This window comes from Liolophura sinensis, chromosome 2, assembly GCF_032854445.1.
Source record: "Liolophura sinensis isolate JHLJ2023 chromosome 2, CUHK_Ljap_v2, whole genome shotgun sequence".
NCBI lineage: Eukaryota > Metazoa > Mollusca > Polyplacophora > Chitonida > Chitonidae > Liolophura > Liolophura sinensis.
Genome location: NC_088296.1, coordinates 23,783,374 through 23,809,860, shown reverse-complemented (window position 1 = coordinate 23,809,860; position 26,487 = coordinate 23,783,374). Strand labels below are relative to the sequence as shown.

Sequence of the window (26,487 nt, the reverse complement as noted above, 5' to 3'; positions counted from 1 at the left end):
TTTATTTATTTATTTTGTGGGAATTTAATGACGTTTTCAAAATTGTCAGTGTTCAGGTTTATAGGTGGGGATAACCACAGTGCAAGGTGCAAATCCCAGCAGGAATCTGACAAATGTGATGCTTTAGAGATGCAGCTGAACCAGCTAAAGCCAACAGGCTTTGGGTAGAGCAGTGCTGATCTACCCATCAGATATAAACTTACCCAACATGAACAGTGAGAAGACACTGATTTTCTAGCACTGACTGCTTTGTACTAGGTCACTAACCTTGATGACTCTGAGAAGCTTGTTGAACCTGTCCACCTCCTGTGTCAGTACTGTGGTTAGAGAGTTAAGGCGACCCTTCTCATCAGGCTGAAACATTTCAAAACAACATGATGTTAATGAAATGAAATTTACATCATGCGAAGACTGTGGTCTTAACCTATATGTAACAACAAAAAGCAGGGGGTAAAGATTTGTTCATAAATTCAAGGATACAGGAATGTTTCCTTGGGATATTTTACTAAAATGCTGGACGCCGATCAGAGTTTCATGCACACACTGGGTTAATACTGTAACAAATTTCTAGAGATTTAAGCACACAAAACACACACACACACATATATATATATATATATATATATATATATATATATATATATATATATATTTAAACAAAAATTTAAACTGGTCTATCACCCCACAAAGTTTTGATACTGGCAAAGAACAACACTGTTCAACAACATTTCCGGATCTTGTTTACATTCTATGCCTAAATCATGAGCCTACCTTGAACATTTCCTGGTTGGCTTGCTCCAAGTCTAGTTTGTCCACGATCTTTTGCATGATGCTCTCGGCTAAGTCGTACACGATGTCGTCGTTGGACCGTCCGGAGCTGCTGCCTGATATGCGAGGCTGCATGTCCAGGATTGTGAACACCAGGCTGTTGGTTTCTTGGGTCTGGAAATCAGGAATGACCAGATGAGCGAAAGTTAAACTGACACCATTGTGAAAACATCAAGGTGAACTTTAAAATGAATACATAAAAGAGTAAGTCTAAAAATCAAGCACTTCTCCAAGGTAGGAAACTTACTAACTGAAGTGATTAACATAATAATCAAATTTCACCAACTTACAAGAACTTAAAGATCATTCTCTATTATAAAAACATTGCTGTTACTTTCTGCCTTTAGGTGAACATAATTGATTCGGATTTCATGTAATGTAAAGACAATGTAAAGACAATATAAAGACAATATAAAGACAATGTAAAGACAATGTAATTGACTTTCTTAATGTTTTAAAAACGCAGTTGTGCCCACTGTTTCTGCTTGTTCATGTACTCTTATAAAGGGCCTCTGGGAAGAGGACATTGCACAATTTGACAAGAGTTTCCTTCTTTAAGTGAGTGAGTGAGTGCTTGGGGTTTAACATTGTACTTAACAATTTTTCAGTCATATGACGACGAAGGAATCCTTAAAGCACATGTAATGTGCCCTTTATTCCAGGACAGATTTCCACTGCTCTTTTATCTAGTGCTGCTTCCCTGAGATGACTTAACGAAGGCAAAGTAAGCCGCCCCGCGCGAGCCATTATACTGATACGGGTCAACCAGTCATTGCACTATCGCCTTCATGCTGAACGCCAAGCGAGGAAGTTACAACTTCCTCTTTTTAAGGTCTTAGGTGTGACTTGACCCAGGATTGACCCTGGATCTACCACTCCCAAAGCAGACACTCTACCAACTGTGCTATTGGGACCAGTGCCCTATTTAAAGAAAGGTTTCATTGATTCATTGACCTACCTGGAAGGCAATGTTAGCATTGGCATGCATTCCAAAGATCTCTGGTTCATCCACTTGGGGCAGACCCTCGATGTATTCTCTGTACTCTGTGAGAGTGTCCTTTACAGGAGCGTAGTAAATACCTGGTCAAGGAAATGAGGCATGAAAAAAAATTACCGAACACCTATACCATAAAAGCGCAGGTCAGCATGGTCTGATTATGGAAGTGGAATGGTGGATTTATAGTGCTCGGTGTACTTCACTAAAACCAGTGCACTAGCCCATGTTCTTAATTGGATTGATTCGATCCACTGTTACCTGATGCCATACTCAAAAATTCTTCGGTCATATGACGGCCACTGATTTTATGGGTTAAACCACCAAAGTTTGACGAACAACTTGTACAGTTATAAGAATAGTCTTTTACTGCACAAACGTCTTCACCAGAGTGGTCGACAGCTTACTGTCCCCAAGGACCCAAGAACAACCATGAATCCACAAAGTCACTGTTCAAGGATGGGTTTGAACCAGCAGCTTCCAGACTGATTTGATTTATTTATCTATTTGATTGGTGCTCAAGAATATTTCACTCATACGACCACAACCAGCATTATGGAGGGAGGAAACCAGGCAGAGCCCGGGAGAAACCCACGACCATCCGCAGGATGCTGTCAGGCCTTCCCAGGTACAGCTGGAGGGCAGACTGATTGAAGGACAAGCATTTTAACCACATAGCCACACCATACTCCCCTGCCCTACGAATGTCAAGAACCAAACAAAGAAACGACAAGCTATTTTAAGTACACGTAGTATTTCTTGTTCTGCTGCTTCAGTTTCATGCATGTTGTTTCAGTGGTTTGGAGTGGAACCCTCTGTCTTCATGGGAGCTAATCAGAGTTAGCTGTTATGTATGAATGAGTTTTAACATTGTACTTAACAATGTTTTACCCACATCACGACGAGGAGCCATTAGGTGTGTGCACATATACTCTGTCTTCTTGAGGCTGGGCGAATCCATGCCGTCAAAATGCTGCCGTCACTGAAGTACAATGCTGAAGACACCAGACACGACACCCAACCCATAAACATTATACTGAAACCAGGCTAACCAGTCCTGTTTCCTTGCTCTAACCTCTCAGCGCTGAGCGTCAAGCCAGGCAGAATTAGCTGTTAAGGATTCACAATACTAAAGCAGTGTTCGTACCTGATGGTGAGAATTTGTAGCCGTCCTCGAGTGTCTTGGGACAGAAGAATGTTTTGAGGATGGTCCTGAGACAACGCTGATCCTGGGCATCTGTTACACGTCCACCGTACGTGATCTGAAGAAATACAGTGACATGATATAAATCTTTATTGGTTTATTTGTGCTATTTTTTCTCTTATACACTTCACACAACTGCCTAGAGTAAACTATCACCCTTTCCCAGGTATCTGGCAAACCTCCTGACTTAAAACCCGCCATCAAATCAGTAATACTATTGCCTCCCCTGTAATGCAGATGTACAGAAGCTAGCTAGTTACTTTCCTCCCTGTAATATAGATGTGTTTAGCGAGTCACTTAATTCCTCTACAATGTAGAGGTGTTTAAGTTAGCCAGTCAATTATCTCCACTGTAATGTAGATGTGTTTAGGGTAGCCAGTCACTTAATTCCTCTACAATGTAGATGTGTTTAATGTAGTCAGTCACTTATCTCCCCTGTAATGTAGATGTGTTTAAGTTTAAATGTAGCAATTCACTTTCCACCCTGTAATGTAGATGTGTTTAAGCTAATCAGTCACTTTCCACCCTATAATGTAGATGTGTTTAGGGTAGTCAGTCACCTATGTCCCCTGTAATGCAGATGTATTTAAGCCAGCCAATCACTTTCCACCTCTGTAATGTAGATGTGTTCAAGCTAGCCAGTCACTTACCTCCCCTGTAATGTAGATGTGTTTAGGCTAGCCAGTCACTTATCTCCCCTGTATTGTAGATGTGTTTAAGCTAACCAGTCACTTTCCACCTCTGTAATGTAGATGTGTTCAAGCTAGCCAGTCACTTACCTCCCCTGTAGATGTGTTTAGGCTAGCCAGTCACTTACCTCCCCTGTAATGTAGATGAGAGCGTCCCAGGGTATTTCACCATCTGAACAGAACATCTGCAGGTTGAGCAGAGCACACTCTCTGTCACTGTCTGTGAACTCATACTGAAAAATATGACAAAGTTGACATCATCTTTAGAGTATTAATTATTCTGCATAGAAGGCTCCTCAATAGGCAATTTCCACTGCAGCTGACCACTAGGCACACGACTGATACTTGTTAAAGGGTTTGTTGGTTATATATAAGGTAAGGGGAAACATGTATTTGTAAAGTCACAACCAAATGCTTGTTCAATGAAATCTTTCTATTACGAAACATTTTTTTGCACAAATGATCACCGAACAAATGGCAACTCCTGCATTCCATTCAAATTATTCATTCAAATTGTCCTCATTATCATAAGGGTTTTTGAGGACATATCCTATGTTCTTCAAGGACTTTGAAGGAAAAATCATTTGTGTTTCTGCATTTTCAAGGATCATTCTGCTTTAATAAGTACAAGACTTCAAGTGAAGATTAATGGACACTATTTTAGTACAGTGTACCTTATATACTGCAATATTTTTTGAAAAATCAAGTACTTAAACCCTTTTTTAAAGATTTTTATTCAAGGTCTTGAAAATCTTTCAACAAAGTTCAGGTACTGACAATGATTTTTAGTACCAGTGAGGATCCTCCTCACATAAATATCAGAAAAAAAACCCCACAAATTTAATGATATTGTTTATAAATATTCAGACAGGCAAAAAGCCCAGTGTTTGTGTGAAAACGACTGTTAAAGGTAACAATAATAAATGGGTCTATTTTACTCAAGTGTTTAAAGGTAACAGAAATGTGTATTTTACTCAAGTGTTTAAAGGTAACAGAAGTGTGTATTTTACTCAAGTGTTTAAAGGTAACAGAAATGTGTATTTTACTCAAGTGTTTAAAGGTAACAGAAGTGTGTATTTTACTCCAGGGTTTAAAGGTAACAGAAAAATCCATTTTACCTCAATGTTTAAGTGAGAACAACTGTTAAAGGTAACAAAAATGTGTAGTTTACTCCAGTGTTTAAAGGTAACAGAAATGTGCATTTTACCCCAGTGTTTAATTGAGAACAACTGTTACAGGTAACAGAAAAGTCCATTTTACTCCAGTGTTTAACTGAGAACAACTGTGCAGGATAACAGAAATGTGTGTTTTACCCCAATGTTCCATCCCAGAGGTCCAAACTTCTTCCTCTCCTGTATGATGGCATGGAAGAAGCAGATGCCAAAGACCATCTTACGCCAGTTCAAGCCTAGAACTGAACATACAAACAACAGGAATGGTTTATACAGAGGGACAGTATTTACTTGTGAAATGCCTCAAAAAATAAAACACTGTAAGTGTCTCAAACACTTGCCACACTGAGGGCTAGTGTACTGAATATTAATTCATTTATTTATTTTATTGGTGTTTTAAGCCATTCTCAAGTATATTTCACTTATACCACTATGGCCAACATTATGGTTCTGAAGGCCCAGTTGTTCAAAAGTGTATTAGCTAATACTGGTATTAAGTCATATTTTATATTTAAATTTTTACCAAAACTGTGTAGCCAATGCAGTTCTCCAAAGACAAATTATAACTGCAGCAGTTTTTGTTCACATTTAATATCATGTTACACAATTTTCTAAGGCAAAGTGCAAAATTGAAGACTTGGTTTAAAGTTAAATCTGCTATTAAGTCTTAAACCATTTTTGAACAAATGGGCCCAGGAAAATAGTAAGTTTTAGCACCAAAAATAATATTTTGTAATATTTATTTGCCTCTACAAATGTACTTTTTTGGGGTGAAATTTGAGATCGTTTATGGTAGTTAAAAATGCTCTTGATTTGAAGGGAAATCCTGAACAAAAAAAAGTGGCTATGGTTATAACACTTACTGTTTTCCTCAAAGAACTGAGGTGTGATTTCCCCGAATGCCCGGCGGGTGTTGGCCCGAAGCCCTTTAGGAGGTTCGTTGGTGACCTTGACACTATTCTGAAGGACAGTGACAGGGAAGGCCTTGGCCGGCATTGAGCTGAGGAAGAGACGGAACTCATCATGGATGTCTCCCGGCGTCTCCTGGATATTCTTGATCACGTTTTCCATGGACAACATCCACGAGGCTGCCAAGTGACAGTTCTGCAAAACCCAGACATATACAGTAACAAATAATATGAACACCTATGAAGGTACATGAGCGGCATCCAGAAATTCCTTGTCCCATGGAGCTAACTCGCAACTTGAGAGTCTTGCACTATACCACAGATGAGCCATGGGATTTTCGGTCAAATTCTATCAATTATTCCCACATCCCCAGCTCATATTTTCTGTGACACCTGACTGCTTAATCATCTCACCTGTAGAAACACCCAGTCTCCGGATTTGATAGCTCCAGAGATCAGCTTCTCAGCTACAGGCCCCTGACCTTGACCCAGGGATATGGCCTGCAGTCTGAAACAGTTCAAAGTTCAAGGTCAGAAAAAGAAGGACAAAACCAAGAAAACTGCTCACCATTAATATACCAAATTTGAAACTTTCAAATAACCATAAATGCATTTTTTGTTTTATGAGAATTAAAAGGTATGAATCAAAAAGAACTTTGACATTTTCCCATTTCTGTGGCCACAAACACAGAAACCACACTGTCCAGCAAGAACTTGACAGTTTAGCTATTTATTCTTTAGCATCTTACTTGTCTGAGAAGCCGTGCTCCTTGGAGAACCTTAGCAGCGCCCCCATGGGGTCCGATCCCTGGCTCAGCACAAAGACAAGGGGAGTAACTTTGGTCATGTCAGCATACAGTGTGTTCAGCCCTACTGGTGGGGACTCCACAAATGCCTGACCAAGGTTTTCACGGACAAAGTCTGTGACGGCAAACGTTGTCTGTGAAGAAAAAGAAAGAACACAGGAGAAATGTTATTATACATTGTGTACAGGATCGTCAGAGTAAGAGCTTTTAACCAAGCTCTATGGGTCATATGTGAAATGGGATGGTCTGACAGCAACCTGTGGACGGTCGTGGGTTTCCTGAGCCTGGTTTCCTCCCACCATAACACTGTCTGCTGCAGTATTCTTGAGTACAGCATAAAATGATCACCACAGTAAATATAGCTGTTAACCCTGTTACATATACATCTACTATCATGACTACATTTTCAAACATAAATTCAGCTAATCTACTTCTGCTCATAAGCAAATGAAATACGATATTAAAAAAACACCAGGATAGATAGTAATTAAAATAGAGCAGCAACGACGGTATGATGCCTTGCAAATGGTCTCACGTAACCGGTGAATTTGACCTTTTGTCAACTAACCTCATTTAGGGTTTATTGTCTTTAAGCACGTAAATGTCTAAACAGTAGGATACACGCCTCCTTCTACACAGCACTAAGACTGATTAGGTGACGACAATTAGCCAGGTTAACTAGTTTGGCCTGTGAAAGTGCACCTTCAAAAGCACACAAGGGCCTTAAAATGATGCCGAGGTTTTTCTGATAAGATTTTACAAAGAAAGAAAAGTAAGCCTACATTAAAGATGGACAAATCAATCAGAATTAAGTTAAAAAAAGCTAAACTTTAGATAAATTACAGTACATGAAGTTAACTTAAGTGGTAAGAGTTCTGGCAACTGTTTGATCAGGAACATATAGGTACTGTATACATACAGCCAGAAGCTGCAAAGTGACTGATACCTTCTCTTCTTGGAAAAACAGCCAGAAGCTGCAAAATGACTGTTACCTTCTCTTCCTGGAAAGCTTTGATAAACATCAGCTTCTGGAAACTTGTCAGCCTCTTGTCCCAGTGACCCTTGACCTTCGCGTCATCGCTGCTGTCACCCTCAGAGGGTTCTGGTGGCAAAGGTTCGTAATCATCGTCTTCTGCAGGGTTGACATCCACCTGTGTGACATTCAGAGGGGAATGTATGTATGCCTTGGGTTCAATGGCGTATGTCACAAATTTTCAGTCATGTGACAACATCAAAGAGGAACGTACATGTAAGCTGGGGCAATAATGAACAGAAAACTCAGTTTCTCTCCACTGCTGGAAAAATGACAACAAGAAATTTTACATATATCTCAAAGGCTAAATGTTTGATGCAGGATCCTTATGAACATTATGTATGTATGTGCGTAAACTTTATTTTCAGAGGGTAATTATGATAGAAATGTACACATAGCTCTGTCAGTTCTGAAGAACTGTTCTTCCCAGGCCCTCTATATAATACATTATCTTACAATAGTTACAGGAGAGAAGAGATGCATGTACCATAATATCAAAAAAATTATGATTTGAGAGTGGAATTCCTAAGTTTCTAAGTGGAATTTATCAACATCTGAATCAGGCAGTTCGTTAGAAAGTGGTTGCCAGCTACTTGAAACCTGCCGTGAGTGCTACTTTGGAAAAAACGAGAAGCCCGTATCCGCCCACTTCATCCAAAAGTCCTGTTTTATTTCATTCTTTGTCATGTAGCCGGCAACTTTTCCAGGGTTATGACGTATTATAGAGAATAACGAAATCCCAGCTTAAATGGTAATGCAGGCAGTACTTACAGTAACTGAGCCGAGAGTGACTGAAACAGGCGTAGCGGTCAGATCAGAGTTAATCCCCTTGAATGCTGGGATCGTGTCGTGCAGGTCACAGGCGACATTCCAGATGGGAATTTTAAGCCAGCTCTTGTCAGGCTTTTGAGGTCGTTGCTGAAAGAGAATTGTAACACATGCGAGAATGATGGAAGAATAAATTTGATTTGGAGGCGAAAGGTTGACATAATAACAGATGATAGACTGTTAGAAAGGGATCAGGAGACGAAATTAACAGTTTTTGTTTTGATCAGAAAACTAACTTGGCAGGGGAAAAAAGTTCAAAATCTAATTAATGTTGGAAATTTAACATTATTCTGTATGTTTATTTAAACATGATATGTTAACTTGCATATATGAGTCGCTATCTGATCAGAAAGAAAAGTTCTGTCTAAGATCAAGTACAGAACCAGCATTCTTGAAGTATAGCGAACATGTCCCCTACCAGTCCACATCAGAATAAAGATTCAAACTTGATCCGTAACCATTTTCCAACTTTCAATTCACTTCAAAATGTTTTGAAAAAAAAAAAAAAAGCCTGGAAAACTGATTGAACAGATAAGGTGTAAATCTATAGTCCCCAAATTACCAAAATTGAATGATTTTCAACAACCTGACCAAAAAATTGAGTTACATATACCTTTGATAAACACCGATATTGTATGTATCAATTATTTTGTGACTCACCTTGTCCATGGAACCAGCTGCACCTCTCAGGAAGAAGTTCCACTCCAGTGGGTCAATCTCATCCCTCGTCTTCATGATCTCCCCACAAAGCATGAAAGAGAAGACCAGCTTGTCCTTCTCAAACAGACCCCTACACAAAAAATACACACACATATTGGTCACCACAAAGCATGAAAGAGATGACCAGCTTGTCCTTCTCAAACAGACCCCTACACAGAAAACACACACACATACTGGTCACCACAAAGCATGAAAGAGAAGACCAGCTTGTCCTTCTCAAACAGATCCCTACACAGAAAATACACACACATACTGGTCACCACACAGCATGAAAGAGAAGACCAGCTTGTCCTTCTCAAACAGATCCCTACACAGAAAATACACACACATACTGGTCACCACAAAGCATGAAAGAGAAGATCAGCTTGTCCTCAAACAGATCCCTACACAGAAAATACACACACATATTGGTCACCATAAAGCATGAAAGAGAAGACCAGCTTGTCCTCAAACAGACCCCTACACAGAAAAGACACACATATTGGTCACCATAAAGCATGAAAGAGATGACCAGCTTGTCCTTCTCAAACAGACCCCTACACAGAAAATACACACACATACTGGTCACCACAAAGCATGAAAGAGAAGACCAGCTGTCCTTCTCAAACAGACCCCTACACAGAAAATACACACACATACTGGTCACCACAAAGCATGAAAGAGAAGACCAGCTTGTCCTTTTCAAACAGATCCCTACACAGAAAATACACACACATATTGGTCACCACAAAGCATGAAAGAGATGACCAGCTTGTCCTCAAACAGACCCCTACACAGAAAATACACACACATACTGGTCACCACAAAGCATGAAAGAGAAGACCAGCTTGTCCTTCCCAAACAGACCCCTACACAGAAAATACACACACATACTGGTCACCACAAAGCATGAAAGAGATGACCAGCTTGTCCTTCTCAAACAGACCCCTACACAGAAAATACACACACATACTGGTCACCACAAAGCATGAAAGAGAAGACCAGCTGTCCTTCTCAAACAGACCCCTACACAGAAAAGACACACACATACTGGTCACCACAAAGCATGAAAGAGATGACCAGCTTGTCCTCAAACAGACCCCTACACAGAAAATACACACACATACTGGTCACCACAAAGCATGAAAGAGAAGACCAGCTTGTCCTTCCCAAACAGACCCCTACACAGAAAATACACACACATATTGGTTACCATAAAGCATGAAAGAGAAGACCAGCTTGTCCTCAAACAGACCCCTACACAGAAAAGACACACACATATTGGTCACCATAAAGCATGAAAGAGAAGACCAGCTTGTCCTTCTCAAACAGACCCCTACACAGAAAACACACACACATACTGGTCACCACAAAGCATGAAAGAGAAGACCAGCTGTCCTTCTCAAACAGACCCCTACACAGAAAATACACACACATATTGGTTACCATAAAGCATGAAAGAGAAGACCAGCTTGTCCTTCTCAAACAGACCCCTACACAGAAAGGACACACACATACTGGTCACCACAAAGCATGAAAGAGAAGACCACCTTGTCCTTCTCAAACAGACCCCTACACAGAAAATACACACACATATTGGGCACCACAAAGCATGAAAGAGAAGACCAGCTTGTCCTTCTCAAACAGACCCCTACACAGAAAATACACACACATACTGGTCACCACAAAGCATGAAAGAGAAGACCAGCTTGTCCTTCCCCAAACAGACCCCTACACAGAAAATACACACACATATTGGTTACCATAAAGCATGAAAGAGAAGACCAGCTTGTCCTCAAACAGACCCCTACACAGAAAAGACACACACATACTGGTCACCACACAGCATGAAAGAGAAGACCAGCTTGTCCTTCCCAAACAGACCCCTACACAGAAAATACACACACATATTGGTTACCATAAAGCATGAAAGAGAAGACCAGCTTGTCCTCAAACAGACCCCTACACAGAAAAGACACACACATACTGGTCACCACAAAGCATGAAAGAGATGACCAGTTTGTCCTTCTCAAACAGACCCCTACACAGAAAATACACACACATACTGGTCACCACACAGCATGAAAGAGAAGACCAGCTTGTCCTTCTCAAACAGACCCCTACACAGAAAATACACACACATATTGGTTACCATAAAGCATGAAAGAGAAGACCAGCTTGTCCTTCTCAAACAGACCCCTACACAGAAAGGACACACACATACTGGTCACCACACAGCATGAAAGAGAAGACAGTTTGTCCTTCTCAAATAGACCTCTACATAACAGACAGTTAGATTAGTATATATAACAATTAAGGTGTACAGGGCACATAAAAAGTATAATATAGATCTGGAAAGTTCTTTGTTTACAATCTAAGAATGTGTATCATCTGCAACACTGACATAGTCTAATGTACAGGAAATTATACCAATTTCTGACAAACCATACCTGGCCACATTCTGATACACAGACATCGTGGTCTCTCTTAGACAGATCTGTAACCTTCCCTGCAGATCATCACATTTCTCACTGTTCTCAATGGTGTTGTTGAACAACTGAGTAAAAAAGATTGAAAGAGAGGAGAAATAAGATATACAGTGTAAGCTGAGCATGTGGCAAATTTTTGTGACAATTATAAACTGCGAGTTTTAATTAAGGTATCCTGCTAATATTAAACACTTTGTCTTTGATAGGGTTACCTGATCACTGATTTGTTATATCATACTTAAACTGTCCAATACTGTTTAATACAATATGTGTGTTAGTTTTTGAAAGCCTGCCATAATAGTTCTGTTGTTTATATCTGCGAGTAAAACTTTTGTTTCATACCTATATTTTGCCATATTTTGATTACTGTAGTTCAGCGTAGGGAACTTGTCCACAGTCACTTATTAGATTATTTAAGCTTCAAAAAAGAGCAGCTAAAATTATTTTAGACTGTAAAATACATACTTCTACAGCTCAAATTCTCCTAGATTTATATTGGATGCCAATTTCTGATCACATCAGATATCGAAAAGATTTGTCTTATTTTTAAATCATTGCATGATGACTCACCACTATATCTAAAAGAAATGCTTGTTAAAAACACAGCAGTACGCAATAAGTTTCTGAGATCAACTGTTAACCTCCTTATTAATAAGCATAACTCTAACTATTATAAAAACAGCTTTACAGCAGTGAGCTGTCATGCTTGGAACAGTTTAGAATGTCTAATCAAAATGCCACCATCACTTTCTGCTTTTAAGTCACATTATTTGAAAAATGATGTCAACCAGTAAATTTATAAAAGCTGATATTTGTAATGAAGTATTATTGACAGTTTTCATGTTTTTAAAAAAATGAAATTGTATACACTGTTAGTACTTGTTTAATCTTCATGTATTGTTATAGAAGGCCTCTGGGAAGAGCAAATTTTTAAATTTGACAGAGCTACACTATTTAAATAAAGGTTTCATTCATTCATTCATTCAATAAAATGCGTTCCTCATTATAAGTGTACAAAAGTTACTTTCATTACAGACAACTTTCATCTTTGTTTCTAAACAGCTTCAGCGCGTCTGCAACTTTAACTTCATTCATTTTTATAGACAAAATGTTTTCATGTGTAACTTTAATTTCCAAATCTTCCCTTTGAATCTTCAGTTTGTCACAATCCCACAACCTGCATGAAGCAGTTGAGCGAGATTCACTTTGCCATAATTTTTACTTTCACTTTCATAAAGCCCATACCTGTTTGAAGTATTTGAGCGAGAACTGGTACATGGGGTCCACAGTGCCCATGTCAGCCACTACAAAGTACATGACAGACCCACGGGTCGCTACAGGTCGGTACTTCTCCCTGGCCTGCGAGATTTTCAACTCCGTCTTCTCAGCCTCTTCCAGTCTCTCTTTGATCACACCAGACGTCACCTACACACACATAAGATTACTTGATGAAAGAACTCTCTGTCAGATATTTATACAAAGGAACAGATGGTAAACTTAATAACAGAGTATACCCTAAATAACCTAAAAATTCCACCACAAGAGAGCATTTCTGGAGGCAAATAAATGTTGTAAGATATTACTTCTGCTGCTAAAATTTACAGTTTTGCCAGTAGGATATCACCCTACCTTCCAAGCAACTTTAAAAGCACATTTCTAAAATCAGTAGAACTCCTGGAATATGGAAAGATAAGCAACTTAGTCATGGATGATAGTTTAGGTCATTTTGGGTACTTGAAATATAGGTCCTGAATTAATCCTCACAGAATGCTTCTCAAACTTCATACACGTATCAAGTTTTGCTTCTTTTCTCAAACTTGCAATTTTAGATTTGGCAGGTTTTGCAACAAAATAATATCTTTTCCATAACTCAAACAATGCATGTGTATGCTTAGTGGAGGTTTCTTGGACTATCATTAAGTCAAGCAAACAGTGTACCTTTGAAATTCACAGGTTTCTGGACCAATAAGAAGAAACTACACTTGCTTGACAGAGAACCAAATTCGTTACTTAGAATCTCCTAGCATGTAATAAACTACAAAGCTACACTTTACCATGCTTCTATTTTTACTGCAACGAGCAGGTCGATGGCAGAATGGTATTTTTCAAAATGTGACTGCAGTGATGGATGTTTAATGGTATATGTTTTTTACCACAGCAATATTGTGAATGAAAAAGGAGCGATATCCAGGCTTGGAGACTGACCTTGGACTCGTTGAGCGTGTTGATGAGCTCCTCATTGTCCAGGATATTGCCCTCAGATTCAAACAGTAGCTTGAGGATCCTGTCCTCTATGGCCTTGAGCTGGTTCTTGTCAGCATTGATGCGGATGATGAGCTGGTTACGCTGCTCCTCTAGATCGGGTCTCTCCAGCTTCACCACATCACTGCACGGGGGAGCAACATAAGTCAGCGTTAGATCCATTCATTCTTCATTCAGAATGTATGTACACATACTACGATACAAATTGGAATTTGGAACAATCTATTTCAAGCACAAAATATGTGACATCACGTCTTACTCACTTTGTTCAGACAGGTTACTAAAGAATTCAATCCATTAAACTTCAAAGCCTTTTATTCAGTTGGAAATATTCTAATAAAGAAAATTTACTCTGTTCTCCACCAGTGTGTTTAATGGCCTTCTATCTAATACAGTGTATACTTCTTTTTTATGCATTCTTCACCTAACAGTTATTTATTTATATGAAGGGTGTTTGAACCACGCGGCACTCAAGAATATTTCACTTAAACAATGTCAACCAACATTATGGTAGGAGGAAACCAGGCAGAACCTGGGGGGAAACCAAAGACCATCCACAGGATGCTGTCTGAACTTTCCATGTATGACTGGAGAGAAAACAAGCATGAGCTGGACTAGAACTCACAGCAGCCACATTGATGAGATGCTCTGGAGTCACTCTACTGTGTTAGTAGCATGTTACCCACGGAGTTAGGGCCATGTTAGGGCCACGGAGGCCGCACCCTCTTTCAGTTAACTATGCATACATATACATTTGTCTCACCTGAGCAACTGGTCCTCGAGCCCTGACTTGGTCACGGTGAAGTTGATGATGGTGACTTTGATGCAGATCTCCGGCAGATAGTGGGGATTGGACATCTTGGTGGTCATATAGAATCGGAAGTTCTTGTCGTAATCAATGTCACTGTCACCCAGCCGGATCAGCAGTCGCCCACCCTGTGTGAGACGACAGATCAACTCAATCATAACACATCAATATTACATCATCAACAGAACACAAATCACATGAGCAACAGTAACATCATACACCTGTCACCCAGCCGGATCAGCAGTCGCCCACCCTGTGTGAGACGACAGATCCACTCAATCATAACACATCAATATTACATCATCAACAGAACACAAATCACATGAGCAACAGTAACATCATACACCTGTCACCCAGCCGGATCAGCAGTCGCCCACCCTGTGTGAGACGACAGATCAACTCAATCATCACACATCAATATTACATCGTCAACAGAACACAAATCACATGAGCAACAGTAACATCATACACCTGTCACCCAGCCGAATCAGCAGTCGCCCACCCTGTGTGAGACGACAGATCAACTCAATCATCACACCTCAATATTACATCGTCAACAGAACACAAATCACATGAGCAACAGTAACGTCATACACCTGTCACCCAGCCGGATCAGCAGTCGCCCACCCTGTGTGAGACGACAGATCAACTCAATCATAACACATCAATATCGTCAACAGAACACAAATCACATGAGCAACAGTAACATCATACACCTGTCACCCAGCCGGATCAGCAGTCGCCCACCCTGTGTGAGCCGACAGATCAACTCAATCATCACACATCAATATTACATCATCAACAGAACACAAATCACATGAGCAACAGTAACATCATACACCTGTCACCCAGCCGGATCAGCAGTCGCCCACCCTGTGTGAGACGACAGATCAACTCAATCATCACACATCAATATTACATCGTCAACAGAACACAAATCACATGAGCAACAGTAACATCATACACCTGTCACCCAGCCGGATCAGCAGTCGCCCACCCTGTGTGAGACGACAGATCAACTCAATCATCACACATCAATATTACATCGTCAACAGAACACAAATCACATGAGCAACAGTAACATCATACACCTGTCACCCAGCCGAATCAGCAGTCACCCACCCTGTGTGAGACGACAGATCAACTCAATCATAACACATCAATATTACATCGTCAACAGAACACAAATCACATGAGCAACAGTAACATCATACACCTGTCACCCAGCCGGATCAGCAGTCGCCCACCCTGTGTGAGACGACAGATCAACTCAATCATAACACATCAATATTACATCGTCAACAGAACACAAATCACATGAGCAACAGTAACATCATACACCTGTCACCCAGCCGGATCAGCAGTCGCCCACCCTGTGTGAGACGACAGATCAACTCAATCATAACACATCAATATCGTCAACAGAACACAAATCACATGAGCAACAGTAACATCATACACCTGTCACCCAGCCGGATCAGCAGTCGCCCACCCTGTGTGAGACGACAGATCAACTCAATCATAACACCTCAATATTACATCGTCAACAGAACACAAATCACATGAGCAACAGTAACATCATACACCTGTCACCCAGCCGAATCAGCAGTCGCCCACCCTGTGTGAGACGAAAGATCCACTCAATCATAACACATCAATATTACATCGTCAACAGAACGCAAATCACATGAGCAACAGTAACGTCATACACCTGTCACCCAGCCGAATCAGCAGTCGCCCACCCTGTGTGAGACGACAGATCAACTCAATCATAACACATCAATATTACATCGTCAACAGAACACAAATCACATGAGCAACAGTAACATCATACACCTGTCACCCAGCCGAATCAGCAGTCGCCCACCCTGTGTGAGACGACAGATCAACTCAATCATAACACATCAATATTACATCGTCAACAGAACACAAATCACATGAGCAACAGTAACATCATACACCTGTCACCCAGCCGAATCAGCAGTCGCCCACCCTGTGTGAGACGACAGATCAACTCAATCATAACACATCAATATTACATCGTCAACAGAACACAAATCACATGAGCAACAGTAACATCATACACCTGTCACCCAGCCGAATCAGCAGTCGCCCACCCTGTGTGAGACGACAGATCAACTCAATCATAACACATCAATATTACATCGTCAACAGAACACAAATCACATGAGCAACAGTAACATCATACACCTGTCACCCAGCCGAATCAGCAGTCGCCCACCCTGTGTGAGACGACAGATCAACTCAATCATCACACATCAATATTACATCGTCAACAGAACGCAAATCACATGAGCAACAGTAACATCATACACCTGTCACCCAGCCGGATCAGCAGTCGCCCACCCTGTGTGAGACGACAGATCAACTCAATCATCACACATCAATATTACATCGTCAACAGAACACAAATCACATGAGCAACAGTAACATCATACACCTGTCACCCAGCCGGATCAGCAGTCGCCCACCCTGTGTGAGCCGACAGATCCACTCAATCATAACACATCAATATTACATCGTCAACAGAACACAAATCACATGAGCAACAGTAACATCATACACCTGTCACCCAGCCGGATCAGCAGTCGCCCACCCTGTGTGAGACGACAGATCCACTCAATCATAACACATCAATATTACATCGTCAACAGAACGCAAATCACATGAGCAACAGTAACATCATACACCTGTCACCCAGCCGGATCAGCAGTCGCCCACCCTGTGTGAGACGACAGATCAACTCAATCATAACACATCAATATTACATCGTCAACAGAACACAAATCACATGAGCAACAGTAACATCATACACCTGTCACCCAGCCGAATCAGCAGTCGCCCACCCTGTGTGAGACGACAGATCAACTCAATCATAACACATCAATATTACATCGTCAACAGAACACAAATCACATGAGCAACAGTAACATCATACACATACAATGGATCACAACTTCTGCTTATTCATCGCCCTGAGACCTGTCATCCATTTTGTGTCTTATTTCATCCAACCTATTAAAGACAAGTCTTTCATTGTTTAGGAGGCATTTCTAGTTTACTGTTCTCTGAGGGCATAAATGAGATCCAATTTATACCAAACATATCACACACAACATCTGTTTTATTTCATTCCGCTTTTAATGTTTTTCTGCGAACACTCCAGAATCACCATGATTTAGCCTTAACTTTTATCCCTAATTCTAAAATTATCCAGGTACCCAAAGCCCCAAATTCACTGCTGTTGACAGATGGCCAGTAAGGGGAGACAACTGACCTGCATGAAGGTCTGTTTAAGAAGGATGGGTTCAAGGGCGGGGTCAAGCGTCTCCCCCAGCTCCTCCAGTAATACGGGCATCCCGATACGGATACAGTTCTCCAGGGTACGCAGGAAGGTGGGGTCTGTCAGCTTGATCACCTTCAGGCCATTCTTAGACTCTCTGTTCCTCACCCAACGATTGGCCTAAGGCAAAGGGAAACATGAATATTAATGAGTTCCTTTTCTGAAATATTCCTCACAAAGTGACTGGCTTCAGGGAAAGTCAAACGTAAATATTTAGGTAAACAGGTAAACATTCAAACGGGGAAAAAAAAACAGAGACTAAGCAGAAAAGTTATCTGACATATTCCTGAATTATTAATATTTATTTATTTATTTATTTGGTTGGTGTTCTACGTCGTACTCAAGAATATTTCACTTATATGACGGCGGCCAGCATTATGGTGGGAGGAAACCGGGCAGAATCTGGTGGAAACCCACGACCATCCGCAGGTTGCTGGCAGACTTGCTGGCAGACTTGCTGGAGAGGAAGCCAGCATGGGCTAGACTTGAACTCACAGCGACCACATTGGTGAGAGGCTCCTGGGTTACTCAATTATCAATACAAACAAAATATAACTATATGCCTAAATGTTCAAAAGAAACCAGAGAAATCTATTCTGCAAAACTGTCTGATGCAATTACAATTATAAAAAAAATATCTGCAGCTGATATCACCTCATTGTACATGAAAAATGTATTATATATCACACATATATATGCATTAACCTATAAAATGACGTGAAATTTCGTCCATGACTAAGCTGATCATTTTCCCATATTCTGGGAGTTTCTATTGAATTTAGAAAGGTGATTTGACAGGTGTTTGGAAAGGTAGGATGATATCCCCCTGGGAAAATGTCAATTTTATCACCAGAAGTAATATCTCATGACATTTATTTGGCTTCAGTAATGCTCTTTTGTGGTCGAATGTTTAGGCAATGTAGGGTATTACATTAGGTGTCCTTTAATAAATACTCTCTCTCACCTGATCTTGCGGATCAATCATAAGTGGCCAGCGGCGCCCCCTGGTGACCAGGACAGCATTTTCTGTTGAGACCTGATCTCGCGGAAGTCCATCTGTGTTCCACTGACGGATTTCAAATGGATCCGCAAGGACGTTCACCAAGGTCATGCCCTTGGTGACGGGGATACCCAGCTCTTCACATCGTGACACCCAGTCCTCGACCAGTTTGTTACGATACACACTGGAGAAGGCGCCAAAATACGCCACGCAGGCGGCAGAGACGAACACATCACCAACCACGTTCCCGATCTGAACGTTGAAATCCTAGAGAGAGCAAGAAAATTCAAATTCACTTTACAAATGATATGTGCTATTAAAGCTATCAGTGCAATTCATGTTCAACTTTTTTCCTCGAGTAATGCCATTATTAAAAGTTGATCATGTGATATAGCTATTGGGCATGACAGTAGGCATGAGAATTGAAAGCCAGCGTAAGAAGGTAAAACTGAATGGAGATTATTCTTTATGAAGTAGTCTAAAATTCCTTCTGAAATGTACCTGAACATACGGAACCACAATTAATTCACTTTCAGAACTTTTGCACCAATATATTATTTGATTGTCTATAAACATATAGCTATGGTTTAGAGATTTATTTCTATAAATTTAAATAAATTAGTCTACAAAAGATTACTTAAAAAAAAAAAAAAGAAGTTAATAAATCCCTGAACAGTGCATGTTGGAGAGTCCTAAACACTCACCTCCACATTTTGGCTCCAGCGCCCCTGTTCATCGGCCAGAGCTGTGGTGAGCTTGGAGGCTCTTTTGAGCCGTGCGCCCGTGGTGGAGATGTTACGCTCCAGCTTCTGTTTCTCGGCCACACTGTTGTCGTAAGTCTTCTGGAGCTCAGCGATCTGTGCTTCGACCGCGGCAAGTTTCTGCTGCTTCTCCCTCAGGGCCCCCATGACCACTTCTAGCTCAGCCTGTGCTGAGGCCAGCCTGTTGGAATAGGCACGTAGGTGTGTTAGTAATGGGTCTACCCTAATTCCTCATCCTTTCCGCAATATGAAAGGGCAGCAATTTGTGCACACTTATAATTTGACTTTGGAGAAAACTACATGGGTTGGATTGGCCAATGTCACGACTCACAAAAAATATAATTTTATCAGTTTACATGTAATATCACCTTCAGAATATGCTGGAATAAACACCTTGCAACCCTGCAAAAAGTTTGAAGAATTGCAGGAGCAGTAATGTAATTAGGCTTCGCATGATTATTGGTGTACCCACCCTAATGCATAGAATGATCACTATCTGACAAACAAAATGGCTCATTACACACTTATTCCCATAGGGATTTCTTTTTATTATCAAATGAGCTTCATTCATTTTATATATTTGACATGTTATGTTTCAAGAATATTTCACATAAACAGACAGGATAGTAGTATTTAAATCTGAAAACATGAGTAGTTTGACAATTTGAGACGCTTTCATCAAGTTCAGTTTTCAAATATTTTTCTAATGACATTGTCTAGGTAATAACACTGGAACCCTATATTTATTTCATAGTTGTGACATGAATTTTTGTACAATTAGGCTCTGAGGTTCATGAAGTACCAGCACCATTACATTAACATGCATAAACTAATATCTGAGAAGTTTCCTCCCACCAATACGCTGGCAGTTATCGTATAAAATCTTCAATCTTCTTCAACTTCTTTTCAAAGCACTTTTTGAGTGATATTTATGCACACAATTATTATGAAAATGACGCTAAAATGATTTATTTGTGTCACTAAAGATGCAAACTTCATAAAGCTGTGCAAATTATTTGTCTACATCCCATATTCCTCTCACAATGTTGCGAAATACTGGTCGCATAGGCGGTTGAGAAGGTTGAAGAATTAAGGTAAATAAATAAATAAATATGGCAACATTACATGTATGTGTTTGCTACTTGTCATTACTGATGTTAAGTACAGTTTACTGTGTGAACAGCCCCTTTCATATTATATACAGTCCGTATTACAGACTAACCTTTGTATGAACAGCCCCTTCCATATTATATACAGTCCGTATTACAGACTAACCTTTGTATGAACAGCCCCTTCCATATTATATACAGTTCGTATTATAGACTAACCTTTGCATGAACAGCCCCTTCCATATTATATGCAGTCCGTATTATAGACTAACCTTTGTATGAACAGCCCCTTTCATATTATATACCGTCCGTAATAGAGACTAACCTTTGTATGAACAGCCCCTTTCATATTATATACAGTCCGTATTATAGACTAACCTTTGCATGAACAGCCCCTTCCATATTATATGCAGTCCGTATTACAGACTAACCTTTGTATGAACAGCCCCTTCCATATTATATACCGTCCGTATTACAGACTAACCTTTGTATGAACAGCCCCTTCAATATTATATACAGTCCGTATTATAGACTAACCTTTGCATGAACAGCCCCTTCCATATTATATACCGTCCGTATTACAGACTAACCTTTGTATGAACAGCCCCGTCCATATTATATACAGTCCATATTACAGACTAACCTTTGTATGAACAGCCTCTTCCATATTATATACAGTCCGTTTTACAGACCCTTCCATATTATATACCGTCCGTATAATAGACTAACCTTTGTATGAACAGCCCCTTCCATATTATATACCGTCCGTAATAGAGACTAACCTTTGTATGAACAGCCCCTTCCATATTATATACCGTCCGTATTACAGACTATCCTTTGTATGAACAGCCCCTTTCATATTATATACAGTCCGTATTATAGACTAGCCTTTGTATGAACAGTCCGTATTACAGACTAACCTTTGTATGAACAGCCCCTTTCATATTATATACAGTCCGTATTATAGACTAGCCTTTGTATGAACAGTCCGTATTACAGACTAACCTTTGTATGAACAGCCCCGTCCATATTATATACCATCCGTATTACAGACTAACCTTTGCATGAACAGCCCCTTCCATATTATATACCATCCGTATTATAGACTAACCTTTGCATGAACAGCCCCTTCCATATTATATGCAGTCCGTATTATAGACTAACCTTTGTATGAACAGCCCCTTTCATATTATATACCGTCCGTAATAGAGACTAACCTTTGTATGAACAGCCCCTTTCATATTATATACAGTCCGTATTATAGACTAACCTTTGCATGAACAGCCCCTTCCATATTATATACAGTCCGTATTACAGACTAACCTTTGTATGAACAGCCCCTTCAATATTATATGCAGTCCGTATTACAGACTAACCTTTGTATGAACAGCCCCTTCCATATTATATACCGTCCGTATTACAGACTAACCTTTGTATGAACAGCCCCTTCAATATTATATACTGTCCGTATTAGAGACTAACCTTTGTATGAACAGCCCCTTTCATATTATATACCGTCCGTATTACAGACTAACCTTTGTATGAACAGCCCCGTCCATATTATATACAGTCTGTATTACAGACCCTTCCATATTATATACCGTCCGTATAACAGACTAACCTTTGTATGAACAGCCCCTTCCATATTATATACCGTCCGTATTATAGACTAACCTTTGCATGAACAGCCCCTTCCATATTATATACAGTCTGTATTACAGACCCTTCCATATTATATACCGTCCGTATAACAGACTAACCTTTGTATGAACAGCCCCTTCCATATTATATACCGTCCGTATTATAGACTAACCTTTGCATGAACAGCCCCTTCCATATTATATGCAGTCCGTATTATAGACTAACCTTTGTATGAACAGCCCCGTCCATATTATATACCATCCGTATTATAGACTAACCTTTGCATGAACAGCCCCTTCCATATTATATGCAGTCCGTATTATAGACTAACCTTTGCATGAACAGCCCCTTCCATATTATATACAGTCCGTATTACAGACTAACCTTTGTATGAACAGCCCCGTCCATATTATATACAGTCCGTATTACAGACTAACCTTTGTATGAACAGCCCCGTCCATATTATATACCGTCCGTATTATAGACTAACCTTTGTATGAACAGCCCCTTCCATATTATATACCGTCCGTATAACAGACTAACCTTTGTATGAACAGCCCCTTCCATATTATATACCATCCGTATTATAGACTAACCTTTGCATGAACAGCCCCTTCCATATTATATGCAGTCCGTATTATAGACTAACCTTTGTATGAACAGCCCCTTTCATATTATATACAGTCCGTATTATAGACTAACCTTTGCATGAACAGCCCCTTCCATATTATATGCAGTCCGTATTACAGACTAACCTTTGTATGAACAGCCCCTTCCATATTATATACCGTCCGTATTACAGACTAACCTTTGTATGAACAGCCCCTTCAATATTATATACTGTCCGTATTAGAGACTAACCTTTGTATGAACAGCCCCTTTCATATTATATACCGTCCGTATTACAGACTATCCTTTGTATGAACAGCCCCGTCCATATTATATACAGTCCATATTACAGACTAACCTTTGTATGAACAGCCTCTTCCATATTATATACAGTCTGTATTACAGACCCTTCCATATTATATACCGTCCGTATAACAGACTAACCTTTGTATGAACAGCCCCTTCCATATTATATACCGTCCGTAATAGAGACTAACCTTTGCATGAACAGCCCCTTCCATATTATATACCGTCCATATTACAGACTAACCTTTGTATGAACAGCCCCTTCAATATTATATACAGTCCGTATTACAGACTAACCTTTGTATGAACAGCCCCTTCCATATTATATACCGTCCATATTACAGACTAACCTTTGTATGAACAGCCCCTTCAATATTATATACCGTCCGTATTACAGACTAACCTTTGTATGAACAGCCCCTTCCATATTATATACCGTCCGTATTACAGACTAACCTTTGAATGAACAGCCCCTTCCATATTATATACCGTCCATATTACAGACTAGCCTTTGTATGAACAGTCCGTATTACAGACTAGCCTTTGTATGAACATCCCCTTCCACACCATATACTGTTCGTATTACAGACTAACCTTTGTTTCTTGGGTTCCACAGTCCTGAAGACGTGAGCGTAGACATCCATGGCCCTCACCCACATGCACATGGACTTACACGCCTGAAATATAACACTCAGTTTAATAACTTCAATATTTACATTCTTTTCCAAAATTAATTTGCCTTTGATTTAACACCTAAATGACAGTAATTTCTCAAGTAAAAATGTCATATTCAGGATAAAGGGAACCTTTAGATCATGAGGTAGAGATTGCTATTAAGTACCAAAAAATATGATTGTTTATAGAAAGCACTGAAAAGTCGACTAATTGAAACTCATTCACCTTCAATATACAAGCTGTTTTAACGTAGGAAATAGTTTCATTCATCTCTGCTATAGGGTCTAACAAGAGAAGAACAATGATGTAGAGACACATTCAATTAAAAACATTAAATTCCACAAGCCTTCGAGTGTCAGTCCTAAGATTCTAATTTCATGTTAGTCTATAGAATATCAAATCTCTGATATGGTGTGACAACATGTGGGACCCACCTTTGAGACCTTCTCAATTTGATCTGGCTGGAATTTGGGATTGTCGATATATTTCTTGAGTTTCTTAATGATGGAATCGGGAATGTTGTCTTTATCATACTCGTACAGCCTCTTCAGGAAATTCTGGTCACCAAGCACCTGTTTGGCAGACAGCCAGTCTGTCCTGGGAACACAGAGAATTAGGGTCAGTTACTACTTTGTTACCAATAATAACGCCATCGCCATTAAACCTACATGTAGACTGGCTCAGTCAGCTGTTTTGTGGACAGCCAGTCTGTCCTGAGAACACAGAGAATTAGGGTCAGTTACTACATTGTTACCAAAAATAACGCCATCGCCATTAAACCTACATGTAGACTGGCTCAGTCAGCTGTTTTGTGGACAGCCAGTCTGTCCTGGGAACACAGAGAATTAGGGTCAGTTACTACTTTGTTACCAATAATAACGCCATCGCCATTAAACCTACATGTAGACTGGCTCAGTCAGCTGTTTTGTGGACAGCCAGTCTGTCCTGGGAACACAGAGAATTAGGGTCAGTTACTACTTTGTTACCAATAATAACGCCATCGCCATTAAACCTACATGTAGACTGGCTCAGTCAGCTGTTTTGTGGACAGCCAGTCTGTCCTGGGAACACAGAGAATTAGGGTCAGTTACTACTTTGTTACCAATAATAACGCCATCGCCATTAAACCTACATGTAGACTGGCTCAGTCAGCTGTTTTGTGGACAGCCAGTCTGTCCTGGGAACACAGAGAATTAGGGTCAGTTACTACTTTGTTACCAATAATAACGCCATCGCCATTAAACCTACATGTAGACTGGCTCAGTCAGCTGTTTTGTGGACAGCCAGTCTGTCCTGGGAACACAGAGAATTAGGGTCAGTTACTACTTTGTTACCAATAATAACGCCATCGCCATTAAACCTACATGTAGACTGGCTCAGTCAGCTGTTTTGTGGACAGCCAGTCTGTCCTGAGAACACAGAGAATTAGGGTCAGTTACTACATTGTTACCAAAAATAACGCCATCGCCATTAAACCTACATGTAGACTGGCTCAGTCAGCTGTTTTGTGGACAGCCAGTCTGTCCTGAGAACACAGAGAATTAGGGTCAGTTACTACGTTGTTACCAAAAATAACGCCATCGCCATTAAACCTACATGTAGACTGGCTCAGTCAGCTGTTTTGTGGACAGCCAGTCTGTTCTGAGAACACAGAGAATTAGGGTCAGTTACTACGTTGTTACCAAAAATAACGCCATCGCCATTAAACCTACATGTAGACTGGCTCAGTCAGCTGTTTTGTGGACAGCCAGTCTGTCCTGAGAACACAGAGAATTAGGGTCAGTTACTACGTTGTTACCAAAAATAACGCCATCGCCATTAAACCTACATGTAGACTGGCTCAGTCAGCTGTTTTGTGGACAGCCAGTCTGTTCTGAGAACACAGAGAATTAGGGTCAGTTACTACGTTGTTACCAAAAATAACGCCATCGCCATTAAACCTACATGTAGACTGGCTCAGTCAGCTGTTTTGCGGACAGCCAGTCTGTTCTGAGAACACAGAGAATTAGGGTCAGTTACTACGTTGTTACCAAAAATAACGCCATCGCCATTAAACCTACATGTAGACTGGCTCAGTCAGCTGTTTTGTGGACAGCCAGTCTGTCCTGAGAACACAGAGAATTAGGGTCAGTTACTACATTGTTACCAAAAATAACGCCATCGCCATTAAACCTACATGTAGACTGGCTCAGTCAGCTGTTTTGCAGAGACAGCCAATCTGTCCTGAGAACACAGAGAATTACAGTCAGTAACCTGATCCACTTTATCACCTATAGTAAAGCCTTCACTGTCAATCCTACAC

General features: G+C 40.3%; 1 protein-coding gene across 1 annotated transcript in view; it reads right to left on the bottom strand.

The window, feature by feature from the left end:
- The window catches only part of LOC135463214 (dynein axonemal heavy chain 6-like), a 437,090-nt gene that overhangs the window by 9,363 nt on the left and 401,240 nt on the right, over positions 1 to 26,487 (bottom strand). The window contains exons 56-76 of the mRNA XM_064740526.1: positions 24,620 to 24,782; positions 24,105 to 24,187; positions 19,789 to 20,026; positions 19,049 to 19,351; positions 18,019 to 18,204; positions 14,676 to 14,848; positions 13,856 to 14,036; positions 12,896 to 13,075; positions 11,612 to 11,718; positions 9,123 to 9,252; positions 8,406 to 8,552; positions 7,594 to 7,752; positions 6,545 to 6,735; positions 6,210 to 6,303; positions 5,751 to 5,991; positions 5,029 to 5,129; positions 3,844 to 3,948; positions 2,970 to 3,084; positions 1,787 to 1,908; positions 772 to 942; positions 268 to 354 (exon numbers count right to left, since the gene is read on the bottom strand). Of these exons, the coding sequence (XP_064596596.1) occupies positions 268 to 354; positions 772 to 942; positions 1,787 to 1,908; positions 2,970 to 3,084; positions 3,844 to 3,948; positions 5,029 to 5,129; positions 5,751 to 5,991; positions 6,210 to 6,303; positions 6,545 to 6,735; positions 7,594 to 7,752; positions 8,406 to 8,552; positions 9,123 to 9,252; positions 11,612 to 11,718; positions 12,896 to 13,075; positions 13,856 to 14,036; positions 14,676 to 14,848; positions 18,019 to 18,204; positions 19,049 to 19,351; positions 19,789 to 20,026; positions 24,105 to 24,187; positions 24,620 to 24,782 (3,277 nt within the window). The remainder of the gene's footprint in view (positions 1 to 267; positions 355 to 771; positions 943 to 1,786; positions 1,909 to 2,969; positions 3,085 to 3,843; positions 3,949 to 5,028; positions 5,130 to 5,750; positions 5,992 to 6,209; positions 6,304 to 6,544; positions 6,736 to 7,593; positions 7,753 to 8,405; positions 8,553 to 9,122; positions 9,253 to 11,611; positions 11,719 to 12,895; positions 13,076 to 13,855; positions 14,037 to 14,675; positions 14,849 to 18,018; positions 18,205 to 19,048; positions 19,352 to 19,788; positions 20,027 to 24,104; positions 24,188 to 24,619; positions 24,783 to 26,487) is intronic.